General features: G+C 34.9%; 1 protein-coding gene across 1 annotated transcript; it reads right to left on the bottom strand.

Annotated features, from left to right (window-relative positions):
* Window positions 1-8187: 8187 nt before the first annotated feature.
* LOC100249184 (stromal 70 kDa heat shock-related protein, chloroplastic) lies at window positions 8188-15330 on the bottom strand. The gene is made up of 9 exons (XM_002279065.5): window positions 15192-15330; window positions 12075-14839; window positions 11239-11491; window positions 10603-10682; window positions 10312-10454; window positions 10127-10225; window positions 9745-9934; window positions 9131-9529; window positions 8188-8890 (listed from the first exon to the last, which is right to left on the bottom strand). The coding sequence occupies exons 2-9, from the start codon at window positions 12636-12638 to the stop codon at window positions 8495-8497; spliced, it is 2124 nt and encodes a 707-aa protein (XP_002279101.1). The 5' UTR covers window positions 12639-14839; window positions 15192-15330; the 3' UTR covers window positions 8188-8494.
* Window positions 15331-21331: the final 6001 nt, after the last annotated feature.

The following is a 21331-nucleotide window of genomic DNA, read 5'->3' as shown; positions in this document are numbered from 1 at the left end:
TTTTTTAACAAGCCCTGATTATGACTTTATAAATAATAAATAAAATAATTATATTATTGTAATTATAATATTTGGAGTGATCTCAAACACAACCTCTTTTTTAATAATTTGAAAGATGGATAAGCATGGTTAGAAGATCAAAGGATTTGGGAGACTTGTAATTGCTAACAACCAAACATTGCCCCATTCATTGTTGATTTCACTGGATCAACTTGATGAGGCAAAAAAAGTCGACTAAAAAATAGTCTATCATTAAATCATGCACCTACTACACCTGATCATGAACCGGGACCCTCCAATCAAAGATTAGTACTCATAAAAAACAGATCGAGGCTTGTATTTGGGATGGGAAACAAAGCCCAGTTGGAGGTGGGACCTATTCCCCGCTCCTTCTCTATCCCAATTATATTATTGTTGTTATTATTAATTGAAGTAATGAATGTCACTACATTAATTATAATAAATGTTAATTAAGTATTATTTATGATTTCTATTAATACTCATTAATAAAATCATTAATGTTATTTATAAGTTCCATTAATATTTATTAATGGGGATATTAATGGAAGTCATTTAGAAAGCCTATAAAAGAGTTTCTCATCCCTGTAATATGCATCCCTAAGTAAGAAAGAAATTTCTTACTTTATTTCATTCTCTCTGTTTTTCATTCTCTCAACTATCTCAACTTTCTTTTCTGATTTCTTCTTCTCTATTATATATTATTATCAAAATAAGATATATTTCATTTCTACTACTTTGATTTGCATTGTATTTGTCCTTGTTTTACAACACGTTCTCAGCACAAATTGCTCTAAAAGTAATTCTCGTATCTTAAACTTGAAGTTGTTTAGATAAAATAAAATTTTACATATTTATATTATTATTGATTTTGTTTTGTTATATATTATTAAAAGTTATAAACAAATTATTTGATTTTGTTTATAATCAAAGTTATACTAATGCTATCAATTTATTATAACTGATTCTAATAATATTGTTTTGTCATATATATGAAGTCATTTGACAATGTTGAATCTCATAAAACTTGAATTTGTGATACTTGACATTTTAGGAAAGAATTATATATCTTGAATCCTTGATGCTAAAATACATTTTGATGTAATGAATCTTGGAGCTATGATCAAAGAAGGAAATCAAGCATCCCTGCAAGATTGCCCAAATACACTGATTTTCCTTCGTCATCATCTCCATGAAGGTTTAAAAATAAATAAATAAAAAGAACTTTTGATGAAAAATCACTAGTCTCGTCCAAGTAGATTTGAATCATTTTCTGAAGTGAATACAATATCGTCTCAAACTCGTGGACGTGGACAAAAGCGAGAACGTGATCGTGGTCATGGAAAAAATCCTCAATACCATGATTTTTATGGTAATAACTCATCAAATTCTCAGAAAATGAAAGTCTCACTGCACCACCAGAAGTGGAACAATACTGAGACAAAATAAGAAAATGGGAAGTGTTTACAAGATAAACATCCTAAGAACCATGAGAATAATTGTTATAGATGTGGTATGAAGGGGCATTGGTCGCATACCTGTTGTACGCCCAAACATTTGGTCGACCTCTACCAAGCATCAACAAAAGCAAAAGGAAAAGAGATAGAGATGAACTTTACCGATTGTGATGGATTGGACCTAACCTACTATGACATTGATTTCTTTAGAGGTCTCAATGAAAAAATAGAGCATTTAATAAATGATGAGAAAATTAACATTGATTAATATTACTTTATATATCAAATAATATAGTATTATGTCTTATATTTACATCTGATTTTCTTTTGTTATTTACATTATGTCTTGTTTTTTTAATATTATTTATATCTAAAATCCATGTGTTATTTGGTCTCAAGATGAATGGGCATGATGTATGTCTTGCAGACTGTGCAACCATGCACACAATTCTTCGAGATAAAAGATATTTCCTCGAATTGACATTAATAAAAGCTAATGTAAGTACCATATCTGGTACTACAAACTTAGTTGAAGGCTTTGGAAGAACAAACATAACGTTACCAAATGGAACTACGTTCCATATAAATGATGTTTTATTTTCTAGCAAATCCAAAAGGAATTTGCTCGGTTTTAAAGATATCCGCAGAAATGGATATCATATTGAAACTATGAATGAAGATAATGTAGAATATCTTTACATTACTTCCATTATATCTGGCCACAAGCTTATAATGGAAAAACTCTCAACTTTCTTCTCTGGGTTGTATCATACAACTATAAAGCCTATTGAATCATATGTTGTCATGAACCGGAAGTTCAACAACCCAAAAGTTTTTGTCCTTTAGCATGACAGGCTAGGTCACCCCGAGGTCTTCAATGATGTGTCGAATAATCGAACACTCACATGGGCATCCACTAAAGAACTAGAAGATTCTTTCGCCCAATGAATACTCATGTGTTGCCTGCTCACAAGGGGGAGAAAAGTCGATTCTTAAAGAACGACGAGAAATTAGTTGGAAGACATCTACTATGACCCATCTTAATCCTTGTACAAATCAATGTAAACTAGAAGTTCAAAGGATCATTCATTTGAAAAATCTTGCAAATTAATTACCAGATGTATTCATTGATACAAAGAAAATGACAAAGTTATATATCCCGATTGCAAATTCTCCAGCATAGACTGATGTCCCTGTAGGACAGTTAACAAATGAATTTAAGATACGCTTGAAACGTGGTGGACCTGTCGGCTCGAAGGACATAACTCCCCGGAAGAGAAGAACCCAAGAAAAACTTGGCACTCTAAAAGAGATCATCAAAACGACTGATCAGTTTAAAATTGATAAATTTATAGCCCCAAAAAAGGCACAAACAATGCAGAAAGCCCTTGAAGAGACACATATTGAACAAAAAGCCCCTAAAAAGGCACATATTGAATAAGAAGTCCATGAAGAGGCACATATTAAACTAGAAGCCCCTAAAGAGGTACAAGTACCTGAAAATTGTGAGATCTCAGTAAGTTATGTACACATAGAAGAAAAATGGGATCGAAATAATATTGTTATTAACAATATTTTCGTTTTCCAAGTGGCCTCCGATATCATAAGAAATGATGAAGATCTTGAACCACGAAATGTGGAAGAATGCCAACATAGAAATGATTGGCCAAAATGGAAAGAAGTTATACAGGCAGAGTTAAACTCATTAACAAACGAAAAGTTTTTGGACCCGTAGTCTAAACACCTGAAGATATAAAGCCTATTGGGTACAAATGGGTATTTGTACGAAAGCGCAATGAGAATAATGAGATCATAAGATATAAAGCGCGATTAGTAGCACAAGGTTTCTCATAGAGACCTGGTATTGACTATAAGGAAACATATTCTCCCATCATGGACTCAATCACATTTCGTTTCTTAATTAATTTAGGAGTCTCAGAAAAACTGGATATGCGTCTCATTGATGTTATTACAGTATATTTATACAGATCCATGGATAATGATATATACATGAAAATCCCTTAAGGATTTAAATTGCCTGAAGCAAATAGTACAAAGTCTTGTAGCATGTACTCAATCAAATTACAACGATCCTCGTATGAATTAAAGCAATTTAGACGCATGTGGTACAATTGTCTTAGCGAATACTTGCTAAAAGAAGGGTATATGTGAATAACCTTATATGCCCATGCATCTTCATTAAGAAATCAGAACCGAATTTGTAATTATTGTAGTATATGTTGATGACTTAAATCTTGTTGGAAATCCTAAAGAGTTCACAAGAACAACAAATTACTTGAAAAAGGAATTTGAGATGAAAGATCTTGGAAAAACAAAATTTTGTCTCGGCCTACAGATCGAGCATTTTCCAAATGGAGTTTTAGTACATCAATCAACATATATTAAGAAAGTTTTGAAGTGTTTTTATATGGATAAAGCGCATCCTTTAAGTTCTCCTATGATTGTCCGATCACTTGATATGAAAAATGACTCATTTCGTCCTTGTGAAAAAAAAATGAAGAATTACTTGATCCTGAAGTACCATATGTTAGTGTTATTTGTGCACTTATGTATCTTGCAAATTATACACGTCCAAACATTGCTTTTTATGTCAATTTATTAGCAAGATACAGTTCCGCTCCAACTCGAAAACATTGGAATGGTATCAAACATATATTGCGTTATCTTCGTGGAACTACTGATATGGGTTTATTTTACTCAAGGGAATCAAAGCAACAATTGCTTGGATATGTAAATGTAGGATATCTTTCAGATCCACATAAAGGTAGGTCACAAATAGGGTATGTGTTTAATTGCATTGGTACTGCTATTTCATGGAGATCTATCAAACAAACAATGGTGGCCACATCATCAAATCATTCAGAAATATTGGCAATTCATGAAGCAAGTCGTGAATGTATATGGCTAAGATCTATGATCTAGCATATTCGGGAATCATGTGGACTCTCCTCTATCAAAAGTGACATAATATTATTTGAAGATAATGTTGCATGCATTGCACAAATAACATGAGGTTATATAAAAGGAGATATAACTAAACACATTTCACCAAAATTCTTTTATACACATGAACTCTAAAAGAGTGATGAAATTGATGTGCAACAAATACGCTCAAGTGATAATCTAGCAGATTTATTCACAAAATCATTGTCAACCTCAACATGCAATAAGTTAATACATATAATTGGAATGCGTCAACTTAAGGATATCGACATGAGGGGGAGTATGCATGTAAAAGAGTGTTAGTGTACTGTACTCTTTTTCCCTTCAACCAGGTTTTGTCCTACTGGGTTTTACTGGCAAGGTTTTTAATGAGACAATCCTAACATACTAAAAGCAACTTAAAGAATTATAAGAATATTGTACTCTTTTTCCTTCGCTAGATTTTTCCCATAGGGTTTTTTACTAGCAAGGTTTTAATGAGGCATATTCTTCAATGTGGTGGACATCCAAGGGGGAGTGTTATAACTGAAATAATTAATGTCACCATATTAATTATAATAAATGTTAATTAAGTATTATTTATGACTTCCATTAATACTCATTAATGGAACCATTAATGTTATTTATGAGTTCCATTAATATTCATTAATGGGAATATTAATGGAAGCCATTTGGAAAGCCTATAAAATGGCTTCCCATCCCCTATAATATGCATCCCTAAGTAAGAAAGAAATTTTTTACTTTCTCTCATTCTCTCTATTTTTCATTTTCTAAACTTTCTCAATTCTCTTCTCTGATTTCTTCTTCCCTGTTATATCTTATTATCAAAGTAAAATATATTTTATCTCTACTATTTTGATTTGCATTGTATTTGTCCTTATTTTATAATATATTATTACTATTATTATTATTATTATTATTATTATTATTATTATGTATATAGATATATAATTTTGCATTTATCAAATTCTAAAAATAAATATGTATATTAAATATATGCAAAAATTTAAAAGCTAAATATAAAACTATAGAACTTAAAAATTGAGAGAATGCACTTTGATGGGATCCTCACAGACATAAAAAGATTGCAATCAATTTGATAATGATCTAATGACATTGGTTTTATGACCCAAACCAAGGAATCTCTTAGATATCATGTAAAATGGATCATATTCTATTGTTGATCAAAGATTTCAATAGAAAAAAAAAATGAATACGAGTTCAAATTCCACGAGGGTAAGCAGAAAGGAAAAAGGAAAACAACAAAGATTTGTTTATTCCTTAAAAAAGACAATGAAAAAATAGAGAATTTTGAGAGAAGAATAAAATAAAACGGAGGCTTAATTTAATAAAATTTCAACAAAAGCAAATTATATGGATAAAAAGAGGATAATTTGCATAAAACCAAAACCTGGTCTAAATTCAAGTGCTGTGAACAAAGGATTCTTTAAGTTTATATGTAAAATCAACTCAAATATCTGAACTTAAACCAGCCGTCCCCAAATTCTGACTTACCTAATCACATTCCAACGCACCAAGAAAGAAGAAATTGACATAGAAATCATGGGAAGGAGGATACATACTTGAATCTTGATCTGGACAGTTTGTTGAGTGAGGTTTGTCCCGGCAATAACAAATAGGTATGTTCAAGTTCCAATCCTATCCACATCGACCTCCAGATTCAACACATTCTCCGCATTCTTCTTCCTCCTCTACTTCCCATTCAACCTCAAACCCTTCTCTTCAAAGTCCATCCACATCTAATGAATGATTCAGAAGGGCTTGAGCAGCAGTCCCCAAAACAGGGATGACAACTCTCTCCCCACATTTGCTTCCAAGCTCATTTGCCATAGATATGTTTACAACAAAGTAGGACGGACGTTGAAGGTCATCCATCTCACAGGTGAACTCGTAAGATCCGGATGATCTTCATACAGCTAACAATCGAATAAGAAGGTGGCGTTCTCAACCTTTGAAGTGTAGCTCATGAAAAATGGGTCAATGGTTGCGTTGGGATGAGGACAAGCCCCTTTCGACCCATTATTGATTGTACCAATCTTTAGGACTTCGACGTTGTACTTACGGTGCATGATCCCAATGGTGACCTCGCCATTCTGGCAATGCAGCCTGATCCCCGGAAGCCCACAGTAATGGGCTGGTGGCCATCTAGCCAGAAAGGGTACTCGATTTTGTCCAGTCCACCGCATTGGAATAAAGGGTTGAAGTTTGAGAATTGAACATGGTCGGCGGACACAGATTTTGGGAAGTGATGGGAGAAGAAGAAGATGAAAACTGAGAAGAGAAGAGGTGGGGGAAAATTCAGATGCATCTGGAGGGGTTGATGGAAGTCGTCTGATGAGGAAGATGCTAGAATTAAACTTAATGCACCCAAATGAATTATAAGTGAGTTATCATAGAATCGAAAAATAGGAGTGTTCAATTGCAATGCAGTAAACTTACCCTATTTTATTATGACTATTAGCTTTATGTTGTAGTTTAAGATTTAGACTTCCATTTGTGTTTATTATGTTAAGAGTTAAGTTCTTAGTACCAGAAGTAGAAACTCATCCAAATAAAAGCACACTAACTAAAAAGAAGAACCGGATTAGACCACCCTATTGGTATCTGCGTAATCGGACAAACTGTGATTGAGAGTGGAGGAAGTGGTGGTGAAATTTTTAGGACATGACTCACCCCAGAAATCCATTCTTGCAATCCTCATCATATGACTGGACGGATTGATATCAAGAATGCGGAATTCCAAAGAGCCAGTATCTATAATAGGGTAAAGATCATCTTGGCACTCAAGCTCGAACCCTTGACGGCCTCAGAACTCGGGTCGATCATGTCCCCAGAAAGGATAGCCAATGTTTTTTATGTGTCCGCACTTGCACTGCAGTCCATGAATTGCTGATCATCGCTGCAACATGTGGGGAAGGCAATGGAGAAGACGATGATGGAGAACTGGAAGCGCTTGGCATCCATTTGAGAACAGTTTGTCATCAGAAGAAAATTTGCAGAGGATGGGGGGTCACTTCCCCATTTTTGGGCAAATCAAAAGAAGATGCATAATTTTCAAAGAATCTTCCCAACGTCAAGCTTTCGTCAGACTGCGTTCCATGTTTCTAAGTGACGCCAGTTTTAAATTAGAAGTCTATTCGTTGAATTTCTTTATTCTCGATCATTTTCAGAATACGTAGTCACCATCCTTAAATGAAAATCACTTCAAAGATCGAATTTGATAATTATTTATATATTTGTAGTATAAATCGTGTCACAAAAAATTATACCTGTAGGAAGGGGAGCAGAGAGATTTTCTGTGCAGCTATGACTGAGCAGTTTAACAGTTGATGTGATTTGGTGATCCTCGTAATGATTAAACAAAGGCAGCTCAGTGAAATAAGAGGAGCCATGTCAATCCAATCATTTCTGTTTGAACTCTTTTCAAGCTTACACCAACTAAGCTCCTCAATTAACTGAGCTTAAAAAGCATACATGCATTAGTGATTCAAACCAATCTTATTATCCATCAGTACTCTAAAAATCCCTTTTCTGCATCAGAACAAAACAAACAGCGCTATCACATCTGTTGCAAGAAATATTGGGATTCTCATCCAATACCAGTGTGAAGGAAGATCCTCTGTCAAGAGACAATTGGTGTGACCAACAAATTTAAGAAAACGACTAATTAAAAACCAATCCCACATTAGAATATGGAATCCAAAAAAAAAGAACACATAATCAACCATAGATGGAAAAATGAAAATGCATATTCTCATGGGAAACCCCATTCAATCATTCTAGCATTATGGTTCAAACAGAGCGCACGGGTTGACCACCCAAATATTTCACTATCGTGGGCATCTTTAAGACAGTTTAATCCTCTCTTTTTCTAATAAAATAACTTTCTCATAACCCACAGAACAAAAATGACAGGAAATGTAGCCCCAACACTAAATCGAGTCCCCGATAAATCATTTCTTATGCACATTTCCAATAAAAAAGGAAAAAAAAAGTTTGTGAGATCAATAACAATTTTGCTTTCCCTTTATAACTCACTTGCTGTCAGTGAAATCTGCATCAATCACATCACCATCCGGTCCCTTTCCTGATGACTCTGATGGCCCAGCCTCACTTCCAGGTGCAGGTCCGGCACCAGGAGCACCTGGCTGGTTATAAAGGGACTGACCCAGCTGCATAACTTCCTGGTTCAGGGCAGCCATGGCATCCTTCATGACCTGGGTCGACCCTCCTGAGATTGCATCCTTCAGCTCCCCAAGTTTTGCCTCAACCTTCTCTTTAACTTGGGCAGGAACCTTATCTCCCAGCTCCTTCAGCTGTTTTTCTGTCTGGTAGACCACAGAATCAGCTTGATTCTTTGTATCTATGGCATCTCTCTTCTCCTTGTCCTCCTTTGCAAACCTCTCTGCTTCGCTAACCATCCTCTCCACCTGCATATTTCCCACAACACATTTTCTGTCAGAGCTGTCCCATTATAGGTGCAAATTAGAAGTTGAGTAAGAACTATGTCGACTCCCCAAGAAACCCTAAGCAAACAAGTAATGGGCTCATAGCTTTTGCTTGATGTTACCAAACAAAAGGGTTTAGGGGGTGGTGGTTGGTGTGTGAAGCGATTCACTCTAAGCCAAAGCATGAGTTGTTCTGGCAGTTGAGTATCTAGGAAAACATACCTCATCAGTGGGCAAGGTGCTAGCACCTGTAATGGTGATGTCTTGTTTCTTCCCTGTGCCTTTGTCAATAGCAGTGACAGAAAGAATGCCGTTGGCATCAATGTCAAATTTGACTTCAATCTGAGGAACTCCCCGCGGTGCAGGAGGGATACCATCCAGTCGGAAGCTGCCTAGAGACTTATTGTCTCTTACAAACTCTCTCTCACCTTGAAGTACATTGATCTCAACACTAGTCTGTCCATCTGCTGCTGTTGAGAACACCTCTGATTTGGAGGTGGGCAATGTTGTGTTTCTTGGGATGATTTTTGTCATTACACCACCCAATGTCTCTAGACCCAGAGACAATGGAGACACATCCAAGAGCACAATGTCACTGACATCTCCAGACAAAACACCAGCCTAGCATCAACCGGAAAACACATAGACGATTAGTTCACAGTGAGGTTCTGTACATCATACCATTTCTCCAGAAACTACCCAAAAACTACATTTACAACACAGTCATTCAGCATGAACTTCACAAGGACCACCTCAAAAGATGATGCCAATGAAAGTCACAGAGCAACATGCAGACTACAGAGAAATGCTCCCTGCAAAACAAGAGTATAACACACCTGCACAGCAGCCCCTAGGGCGACGACTTCATCCGGATTGACTGTGACATTGGGGTCCTTTCCTGTCATTTTCTTTACAAGCTCCTGAACAGCAGGGATACGTGTTGATCCACCAACAAGGATCACCTCATCAAGATCTTTGAAGGACAGTTTTGCATCCCTCAAAGAATTTTCAACTGGTGTTTTAAGCCTGAAAAAATAATTCTCAGACATGAGACATAAAACTTTAAAACCAACACAGTCACAACAGTGCAAGGACCACAAGGAAAATAACAACTTCAAGTTTTGTGCCTAGAGTAAACAACCACTAATTGTATAGCACCAACCAGTTTAATAACATGAAGCAGCTAGTGAGAAGCATGGTTGGAACAAAATTCTTTACCTATCAAGTAAGTCAGAACATAATTCCTCAAATTTGGCCCTTGTAAGGGTAGTCTCGATGTGTTTGGGTCCATCTGCAGTGGCAGTAATGAACGGCAAGCTGGAAAAACAGAAATTTCTATCAGTTAAAATAGGTATGAGAAAGAGTTTTATCATCAATAGGCAGTAGACAGACAATCAACATACCTAATATTTGTCTGTGTCAAGGATGATAGCTCCATTTTTGCCTTCTCAGCTGTCTCTGTTAGACGCTGAAGAGCTTGTTTGTCCTTGAGAAGATCTATACCCTCATCTTTCTTAAAACTTGCAGCCAACCAATCCACAACTCTCTGTTTGAATGGTAAGACAAATGATAAATGATTTGCTCTAACCAATCAAAACCTAATATTAGATGTGGATAGAGAGAAAGAGAGAGAACTAAAGAAGACAAAATGTGACATAACATTGTTCATTGCAGGCTATTCAAATATTCTCAACCTTGTCAAAGTCGTCACCACCCAAATGTGTATCTCCTGAAGTGGAAAGCACCTCAAACACTCCGTCGCCAACCTCGAGAACTAGAGGGGAAAAAAAAAGAAAAGAAATAAGATTAAATGCAAAGCTTCAATCATCTTTCACCAGCAAGCATAATGCCATTGGCTTCTGTCATCATAAAGCATTTTCCCACAAATTAAAATAAAAAAGAAGCCAAATATGTCACCACATTCCAACTCTGTTTTCTGCCATTTGCTGATTAAATACATGCTATGTTTAACACCGATCTTAAAAGGAGGAAGATGCATGTGGGAATGCAACATTGTGAACTAATGATGCATGCACATTGCCCATCAATATGTACATGCATTTATGATCGTGTATATTTACAAAAAACAGTATAAAATAGTAAAGTGAAGACAACAATATAGTCAGACAACAGTGCCACATATTGCCTAGGGAAGAAGTGCCACATATTGCCTAGGGAAGAAGTGCCACAATGCATGATCATCAACTGCAAAAAAATAGCAAAGGGATTCCAAAGAGTAACAGGTTGAGAAATGGAAAGGATTATGAAACATGTCAAACTCATAATGGCAAGTTTAGAATATAAAATGAGTTCTAAAACAATCTTGGTACCTGAGACATCAAAAGTACCACCCCCAAGGTCAAATACCAGAATGGTTTCATTGTTTTTCTTTTCAAACCCATATGCCAGTGAAGCAGCAGTAGGTTCATTGATGATCCTAAGAACTTCTAATCCAGCAATGCGACCAGCATCCTTTGTTGCTGTCCTCTGGGAGTCATTGAAGTAAGCAGGCACTGTGACCACAGCTTTTGTGACTTTATCATTCAGAAACTTCGAGGCATCATCAACAAGCTTTCTTAGTACCTAATAAGAAACAGAGACCAATTATTAGCTAACCCAAAAATAAAAACATTATATAATAAGCCAAACTTTTCAATCACTAAAAAAGTGGAGGAACGAAGAGAATCAAGAATCTTACAACACAACAACTAGTTATAAATGTCAAAATTTTCACTCATTTTTTAGAGGGCGGGGGGAAGGGGGTGGAAGGAATTTGTGCTCCTTGGGATTTGTTGAGCAAAACAAACTTCAATGTAATTTGAAATTGTCTAGTTCTTTCATCAATTATTGTTTCTCATTAAAACGTAACGCAATAAACTCATCAGAAAAAAACACTGTCCAATTCAAGATATTGTTGACAACAGGCAACTAATTGCTGGAATACAGCCATGAACTCAATCTGAATTTCCATTCATTCTCCCAGCTAATCAATATAGATATAACATTTTGGATTAGCATTCAATTAAAAACCAAATCTTCCCTTTCGTTTCTCGTCCTTTTTTTTATTTCAAAATGCCCCCAAAGAAAACAAATATCCTCACACTCAAATAACATAAAATATGTACCAAATATAATTCAACTGCACCAAACCAAAGAAAATGATTACCTGGGCCGAAATTTCTTCGGCCGCGAACTGCTTCCCGATCGCTGGGCACTCGAGTTTGACATTCCCATTTTCATCTCTTACCACCCGATACGACACCTGCTTGGATTCTTCATCGACCTCCGACATCTTCCTCCCAATGAATCGCTTCACGGAGAAGAAGGTGTTCTCGGGATTAACCACGGCCTGCCTTTTAGCAATCTGACCAACAAGCCTATCGCCGTTCTTGGTGTAAGCCACCACCGACGGCGTTGTTCGCTGCCCCTCGGCATTCGTCACTATCGTCGGCTTCCCTCCCTCCATAGCCGCCACCGCCGAGTTCGTGGTGCCAAGATCGATTCCCACCACTTTCTCATTTACCACACGAACAGGTCCCGTCGAGTAGTCTCGTCTCGAGTTCCTTTTGAGCTTCAAGAACGCGGTCTTCGGTAGACCAAAAGACGCTGTACTAGGGCTCAATCTCTGCCCAAAGAACACCGTTCTAGATGATGTACGCTTTGGCTTCGCTGACGATGAGGCGAACCCAGTAGTTCCAAGACCGTGAATCTGAGCCGTCGATGAAGCCATTTTCCTAGGGTTTAACGATTCGAATCCGAAGACTGAACACAAAAGCCCTGACCCCAACCCTAGAAATTTAGGGTCCCAGAGGTGTGAGAGTTTGAGAGAAAAACCCTAAACCTAGAATTCAGGAACGAAGACCCGCAAGCGAGAGGAGTAGAAGATAAGAAAAGGGTTTAGAAAGAGAGTGAGGGTTAGGTGTTGACACGTGGAGAGTTCTAGAAAGATCTGCAAATCCTTGCCCGTTTGATTACGGGCAGCCTGTCGTGGCCATTTGATCGAGTTCTCGGGCTGCCCCTTTGTGAAAATCGAGGAGCTTCGGTGATTTGGCTGCACTGCATTCTGATTAATGGGCTTTGTGGGCTTGCAAATGCAGCAATGATTAATGGGCCGGTGAGGATTGAGTTCGTAACTTCGTATATTACTATATATAGATATATAAATGTGATATAATCCTAATTACTAATAACTAATTACTCTCAATTATGATATAAAATTGAAATAATAATTAAATTATATGATTTTAGGAAACCTTGTTGTCTCTTCGTTATTGTCATTAGTAATTCAATAACTGTAGAATTTTTTACGGATATCCACTTGAATGCTTAAAAATTTTCAATAATTTTACACATCATTAAATTTTTCTTTTTCTTATGTTTTTTATAAAAAAAAAAAATTGGTAAAAATAATTTATACTTGTTCTCTAAAACCGATTTTCTTTTATTTTTAAAAACTTTTTCTAGCAAACAACAATCAAATACTACTATAAAATTTTTGAAATAATTTTTTGTTCTTAAAAACAAAACATCAATTTTTAATCTTACAATCAAACAAAATTTTATTGTTTGGTTTAAAAAATCTAAAAAAATTAAATAAAAATAAAAATATGTTTTAAATTATGTGTACAATATTACTGTCTTTTTTTTTTTCCTCTCTTTGTCATTCTCACTGTTATTAATATTTAAAAGAAAATAAATAATCATTTTAATCTAACATTCCTAGATGCAGCCAAATACAAAAACTAGAATCATTAAATTCATTTACAAAATTCAAATATAAAAATTGAAATCACCAAATTTGTTCCTCAAAAATAAATAGCAACAAAAACAAAATATCCTTTTAATCATCTGTTCCACTGTCCAAATCATGGCCTGAAGGGAATGTGAAAATAAAGGACACATACTCAAATTTAGAATACAAACTATTAACCTTGGTTGCAGCGATTGTGGGACGTTCATCACCACCTATCATAAGCCCCAAGCGTCGTTTAGCACAAAGCATGTGTAGCACAAGATCCATGTAGCATTATCCATCTACACCAAGGTATAAACGGACACAAAACAACCTAACACTATGGATTGTCGATTGCCAAGCATCAACTGCAACCAGCATTCAATGCATTGATTAACACAACCATTATAAAAATGAAATGCCAAACTTCAAGGCACAATAGTTGTTATGAGCCAACAATCATTAGCATTAAACGGTAACGCGCAATCAAAGTACAATTAAGGCACTTGAGAAAACATTACATTTAGGTAAGGATAAATAGTCATTATCCATCATAAGGGAAGTATGTTGTCATTTTTCCTAAAAACCTATCTTACTCAAGTCTTCCATCTTTGACTTAAGCTTTGAAGGGGTGTGCCCGGAAAACCCATCCAAACATTCCTTTATGAGGGCATAATCACCGTCTACATCACAAGGATGCTAGTCGGACTTTTTTTGTTGGTCGTGTAATCTAGAGAGACAAGGTGTGAGCCAATAAGTTAAACTACTCCTTGAGGCTCATTTTGATGGTGTAGACAAAAAGGATCTCTAAGAGTGAAAGATCCAATTGGTACAATGTATCCAAGACGTTGCACCCCATGAGGATCTAAATGAAGTTTGGATGGATAAAAGTAGGCAAAATTTCAAAAAAAAATGCAAGAATTGTTTAAGGAGATATGGAATTGGAAGACAAAGACCAACTACGAATTGTTCCTTCATGAAATAAATCATATTATGGGGAAGCTCGTCTGTCGACAAAGCCTCTTCGTTTGACAATTGGATATAGATGGAGTCGGGGATATGAAAATGAGCCCGAAACTTATGTTTGGACAACTCATCCACAGGGCTATCCATCCTAGAGCACTCAGATCTAGAAGCTTTTGTCCCACCATGTTATGACTTTCCACTTATGAAAGCAACCCCTCTTCTGTCCATGACACCTATGCAGCAAAAGCGCAAACTGATCAACACAAGGACATACTAGCCGAACAAATTATTAGGGAGGCATTTCCCCATAATAGAAAGTCATATAACTTAGACGAACTACAACCCATAGAGACTTGTTGGGCAAGTTATCTAAAAAACCACCCAAAAGTTCTCTACTAGAAACCTAAGGAAGATTCTGGCATCAAAAATCTAACCTATACATGCTATAATCTCTACACACACAACATCAACCATAATCAAGTATACTAAAAAATGCAAAAATTGAAGGCAAAATGCAACAAACAAAAAATGAAGCAAAAGAAACAAACCAATAATAGTTGTTTGCTAATATATAGAGGAACTAACTTGACAAGGAGAAGCAACGACCAGTGAGAATATTGTAGAGAATCGTCGACAACAATGACCAATAGAACCAAGAGTACCACCGACGGTAATGGCGAAGCATCGTAGCGATAATGACGATGAATAGGAACTCAAAAGGAAATGAGAAATGAAACCCAAAAAGTAGTCTCCTATATAAGGTAGGGGCACGTACATCAAGGCATCTAAGGGGACACATCGCCTAACAAGTCATCTTAAGTGATGTGACCTCTCGTGACTCGTACAAAGAACACATGTCCTATGGCTCTAAAAATTCAAAATGCATGAGCAATAAAAATTCTTCCACTTGTCCGTCTGAGATCTAGTTGAACCCAACTACAAGAATTAGAGGTTAGTGTGGGACGTTCATCATCGCCTATCATGAGCCATAAGCGTCGTATAACGCAAAACATGTGTAACACCATATCCATGTAGCATTATTTGTCTACCCCAGGGTATAGATGGACACAAAACAACCGAACATTGTGGATTGCCACTTGCCAAGCATCAACTATAGCAAGCATTCAGTGCATTGATTGACATAACAACGTTACGAAGATGAAACGTCAAACTTCCAGGCATAGTAACTGTTATGAGCTAACAATCATTAGCATTAAAGATGGTAACGTGCAATCAAAACACAATTGAGAAGACATTACTTTTAAGTAAGGATAAATAGTCATTCTCCATCACAAGGAAGGTATGTTGCCATTTTTTCTAAAAACCTATCTTGCTCAAGTTTTCCATCTTTGATTTAAGCTTCGAAAGGGTGTGCTTGAAAAACTCATCCGGACATTCCTTTGTGCAAGTCTAATCATCATTTGCATCACACATAGGCTAACTGGATCCTTCTTTGTTGGTCGTGTACCAACTGCAACATCAAGTTTAGGGATGACAATGGGATAAGTTTTTTTGGATACCCGCCCTATCCTACTCCTATGTAAATAAATGAGTTTGAAACATATTTGAGATTTTCTTTTATAAGGATAGGTTCAAGTACTATCTTGTCCCAACCCCCCTCTGCCCGGATTATATATAAAATTAATTTTAAAAATTAATTTAATTTAATCTTTTATTTTCTCATTTTTAATATATAATAATAATAATAATATATTTTTCATTAATATAAGTTATAAAAATTATAATTTTTAAATTATTTATAAAATATATTTATTTTAATATAATTAAAAAAATTAAAAATTTTCCAAAAAAAATTAAACAGGCCGTTTTGGGGAATTCACATACCATTTACACCCCATTTAATTTTTCTTAACAAGATAGAGATGAGAATTATTTTCAATAAATTGGTTGAGATGGTGCAACCTATTCCAAACCGCCCACTGCCATCCCTAGTCAAACTAGAAGAACAGCATATCCCATCTCGGGGATGCTCCAGAGTACCTTCCCTATGAGATTTTCCGCGTCAAACCCCATATTCAAAGCCTTCTGCAGTGGAGAAGTATCCCTAGTCAAGTTAGAAGAACCGCATATCCCACCTGGGGATGTGGATGCTCCACAGTACCTTCCCTATGCTATATTTTCCGCGTCGAACCCCATATTCAAAGCTTTCTGCAGTGTAGATGTCTTAAGTTTGAGTTCTCCAAGAGCAGCTCCAAGAACATGAAGGATGGTATCGATTCTGCATATCTCTAGGATTGGAAGCAATCCCCTACAAACGATTCATCATTGAGTATGAATGCATGATGGCTACAGAATTTGGGTCGACCATCTCCCCCCAAGGGATATCCTAATTCCTATGCCTTTTATGTTTATGCATTTCCTGTATTCTTGATCATCTTTGCAGTAACACCTTGATATTGCAGTGAACACGCAGAAGGTGATAAGTAATTCAGGAATCATTTATTTTTCAGTAAAGTTTCTACTGGGAAAAATTATAAGTTGCAAGATATTCAAAGCCACAAGTTCAAGGATAAGAGTACAACTGATGGGAGAGAGTGGAATCAATGATTTCATTAATGATGAAGTATGGTCAAACGATATCCTCCATGAAGATTAGTGTGTTCTCAGGAGGCTTTGGTATTTGAGTCCCATTATTGATGTTGACAAGGTGATGTTCAATCCAGACATGATCTTGATCTGCATGGAGACCTTACTTTCCAGGCAATTGAATTTGAATCCCTATTGCCCAATCCACCAATGGAGAATTGCAGTTTGAATAGTGATCAATTCCAGGCAACTGAGTGCCTTGCTAATGAAAAATAAGTACACATAAAAAGCCTTGTAATTTTCCCATTTCTTGGTTGGGTTGGGTTGGGAAGATGAGTGGCTCTGAACCCAAAGCTCTAACAAACTCTGGCTTTTCATTTATGAAATGGTATTGGCACCCAAATGCATATACCAATTTTAGGTCATGGAACAGAGAAAAAGGGACAAGAGAGCTCAGCGCAGCCCAGCATCTGAGCCCCACAAGAAAATATGATCACACAATGCCTAAAAGCTTTAACCCTAACCCCACCATCATTGTCCTTTTTGGTTCTCCACTAACAGCCCCTCCCTTTTGACCCAAACCCCCACAACCCCCTCTCCAACTTTCCACAGCATGTGTGAAGGAGAATTTTTCATAAAATGGTTTTGGGAATATAATGTTTGGATGGCCATGGATGAAGATGATGTATTATTGATGTTACCCTCTAGAAAAAGGAGTTCTCAGGGTCCAACCAACTCCTTTATCTTTGGCCAACCCACCTGTCTGCATTCCAACTCCATATCTATCCCTTCACCATCAAATCTATTTTCCCTTTTTTTTCTGTCCTAAAATAGTTATAAGCTATGAAAAATGGGTGGCCCACCAAACTCACTGATGTGAAACCCCATTTGATAGATGGCTCATCTCCATGTCCACACCTTATGGACAACTTCCTAATCCTTCTCCTAATCTCACCTTCATTTGTCTTTTTAAAACTATGAAAAATGATATTTCTTTCAACATTTTCTAAAGCAACCCATTTATAAAAAGAAATAAAAATTGTTTCAAAAGTATTTTTTATTTTTTTTTTCTTAAAATTGTAAATTATTATCAATTTTTCTAAGTTTCTCTACTTATTGAAATGACCTCATGTTTAGAAGGTGATTTGACTTGTGTAGTAGGTAACTCCATGAATGAATTTATGCCCAAAAACAAACCATTTGGTAAGGATATTAGTGGGACTTCTATTGAATAGGACTCCAAACCCTAGGCAACGCATTCATACATGGTTAGATAGTTTAATTGATAGACACTTGATGCATGACATTATTTGGTATACAGGTTGGCGGAATAGTGTTTGCCTCTTTGGATAAGGTCCAAATTTCAAGGATTTTTAATGATTTAATTAAATAACATTAAAATGATGTAGGGTGTTTTTTTTTTTTTTTTACAAAAATATTATTGTTTAATATTTATTATGGAGGATTTTCATGCATGAGGGCCACTGATTTATATTATAACAAATACCAATTATAGGATTGGCTAATGGGGACACTTTCCTAAAAATGTATCTACATAAGACAAACTCAAACTGTCTAATAATAAACATTAAGGCTTTATTTATGTAGACCCCTTTCTATTTTCTTTTCTTTTTTAAATAAAAATTGGATTTAAAAATTTATTTGGATATTATTTTATCATTTCTGTTTTTTGGAAATTGATTTTTAAAAATGCAAATTGTGAAAACAAATAATAGAAATATAAAAAATGTTAATATCAATAAAAATTTATTTTTGAAGTATCATGTAAATATTTTGCTTATTTATTGGACAATGAGTTATTACAAGCAATATAATTTTATGGTATAAATTAATTCATACATTGAATTAGTTATAAGCATATTAGAATACACCATTTTAAAATAAAAATAAGTCTAATAATAACAATAATAATGTCTCATATAATATAATGTAACATAATAATAAATAAATAAATATATATGAATTTAATACACTTTACCACCTCAATCTATCCTGTGTTTTGCACATTGCCCCCTCAGGTTTAAAATTGAACACATTGTATTCTAAACTTTTTAAATACCAATACTTTGTTTTTTTCATTAAATGATGTTAGTTTCAATAAACGAAAATATCACATGTTGTCTACATGACTAACTAATTAAGAATAGATTTGTAAATTTTCAAACCCAAACAGCTCTCTTCAAGGCGGTCATATGCATAACATGTGACATTTCTGTCCATTAAAACTAAAATCTTCCAATGAAAAAAGGCAAGATATTGATATTGAATAAATTTGAAGTGCAATGTGTAAAACTTGATGGGATAATGTGCAAAAACCGAGATAGATTGAGGGATAAAGTATATTAAACCCTGTTGATTTTCGTGCAATGATTCATAGTGAAAAATTAGAGAAAAATGAAAAGAAAAAACATATAAATTTAACGTGATTCTGTAAATTGTCTACATCCACAGGAACATGAAATAAAACTTTCACTATATTACAAATTAGGATTACATAAAGAGATATTTATACTAACCATCAGATAATAAAATTCCAAATATACCTCTGAACTGTACCGTGGGGCACCCCTCACTTATCATTCGCTCTCAACAATAAAAATACAAATTTGAATAACAAATGTCAGAGCGGAGTAACGTCATTTGTTTCTTTTTTTTTCCATATATCTTTCACTCAATATGAGTTACATATTACAACAAACCCAACACATACATATATATCATTTTTTTCTACCTTTTTTTACAATTTTTAAAACTAAAAACTAAATAAGATTTTGCATTTTTACTTACTAAATCGAAAAAAAATCAAAATTTAATTATTAAATTCATAATAGTCAAGATGAAATGATACTATTAAAGTCATATTTACATCGACTTCTAGAAATTATTCTAAAAAAGGGAAATTAATTACCAATTTATCAATTTCCTATGGATTCTGGAAAGGGATCATGCCATGCATTCCCTCGTGAATATTTTTTATACAAATATGGTAAAACCCACTTTTAATTACCAATATATATATATGATCAGATGATAAGCATAAAAGGGTGCCGCCTTTAGGTCCACTTACCTTAAAGTTTATGGGCTGCCAACCAAAGGTTCAGTGCGGTCGGCCGCCATGGTCAAGTCGGTTTAGTTGTACTTAATTAACAACAATTTTTTTGTCTTATTTTATTCTATAATTATATTAATTACTTCTTGTAACAACTACTTGGCATTACTAAAAAAGAATAATTTGCAACATATTATATGATCGCCCATCGCAACGCTTCATTGTCAACCAGCCCCAATCAACTTTGACAAGCAATATTTGCCAACTATGGGGTCCATTATTCATTTAGACACATCCTAATTCACACATTAGATGTGGCCAACTAACCCCAAAAAAATTATTCTTATTTTATTCCATCATATAGATCATATGATTAATCCCCATCACCCAATTACTTATCACCATTGTTGTTGTGTTATATTAGTTTCAGACTCAAATTTAAATCGAGTAATTAAAAAGAATTATGTTAGTTTCTTCTATCAAATTTTCTTGGGGTGAATTCCTCAATTAAATATGATTAATAATATTTTAAATTTGAGAAAACGCTTTTAAAAACAATTCTAAAAAACTCTAAGAAATAATTCTCAAATATTTTAAAGAAACAAATTTTTGTTTAAAAATGAAATGTGAAAATCAGTTTTGACGCTCTCATTCTTGGTAAAGATGCAATATATTTATATATAATGCAAAAAAAAAAAAAAATCATATTTTCAATTATAGTCGGAAATGCTCTTTAAACAAAAGTTTTGTGAATTATAAAATTGTTTTTTGTTATAAAAAATAAAAAAACTCTTTTAAAGAATGGTTTTCGAATGGGCTTAAAACACATGGTGATAACAATTTTTAATTAAAAAAATTTGTGATTTTTTTTTTTTTTTTTTTACCTTAGTGGATTTGGATCATATGGGGCCTAATCTAAGCATAAATATCTTATCAGATTTAGATTTATGAACTTATTAAATTGGGTAGGTTGGGGGGTCAAATCTAGTTTGCTAAAATAAAAGACTATTTGGTGATGAACATAAAGATGTTCAATTAATAAACATTTTGCCTGCAAATATTATAATTATTTTGGTTGGATGGTAATTTGGTCATCACACTATCAAGG

The sequence above is a fragment of the Vitis vinifera genome, chromosome 17 (genome assembly GCF_030704535.1).
Source record: "Vitis vinifera cultivar Pinot Noir 40024 chromosome 17, ASM3070453v1".
Classification (NCBI taxonomy): Eukaryota; Viridiplantae; Streptophyta; class Magnoliopsida; order Vitales; family Vitaceae; genus Vitis; species Vitis vinifera.
The sequence above is the reverse complement of the archived record's forward strand: the minus strand, read 5'-3'. Positions and strand labels throughout refer to the sequence as shown.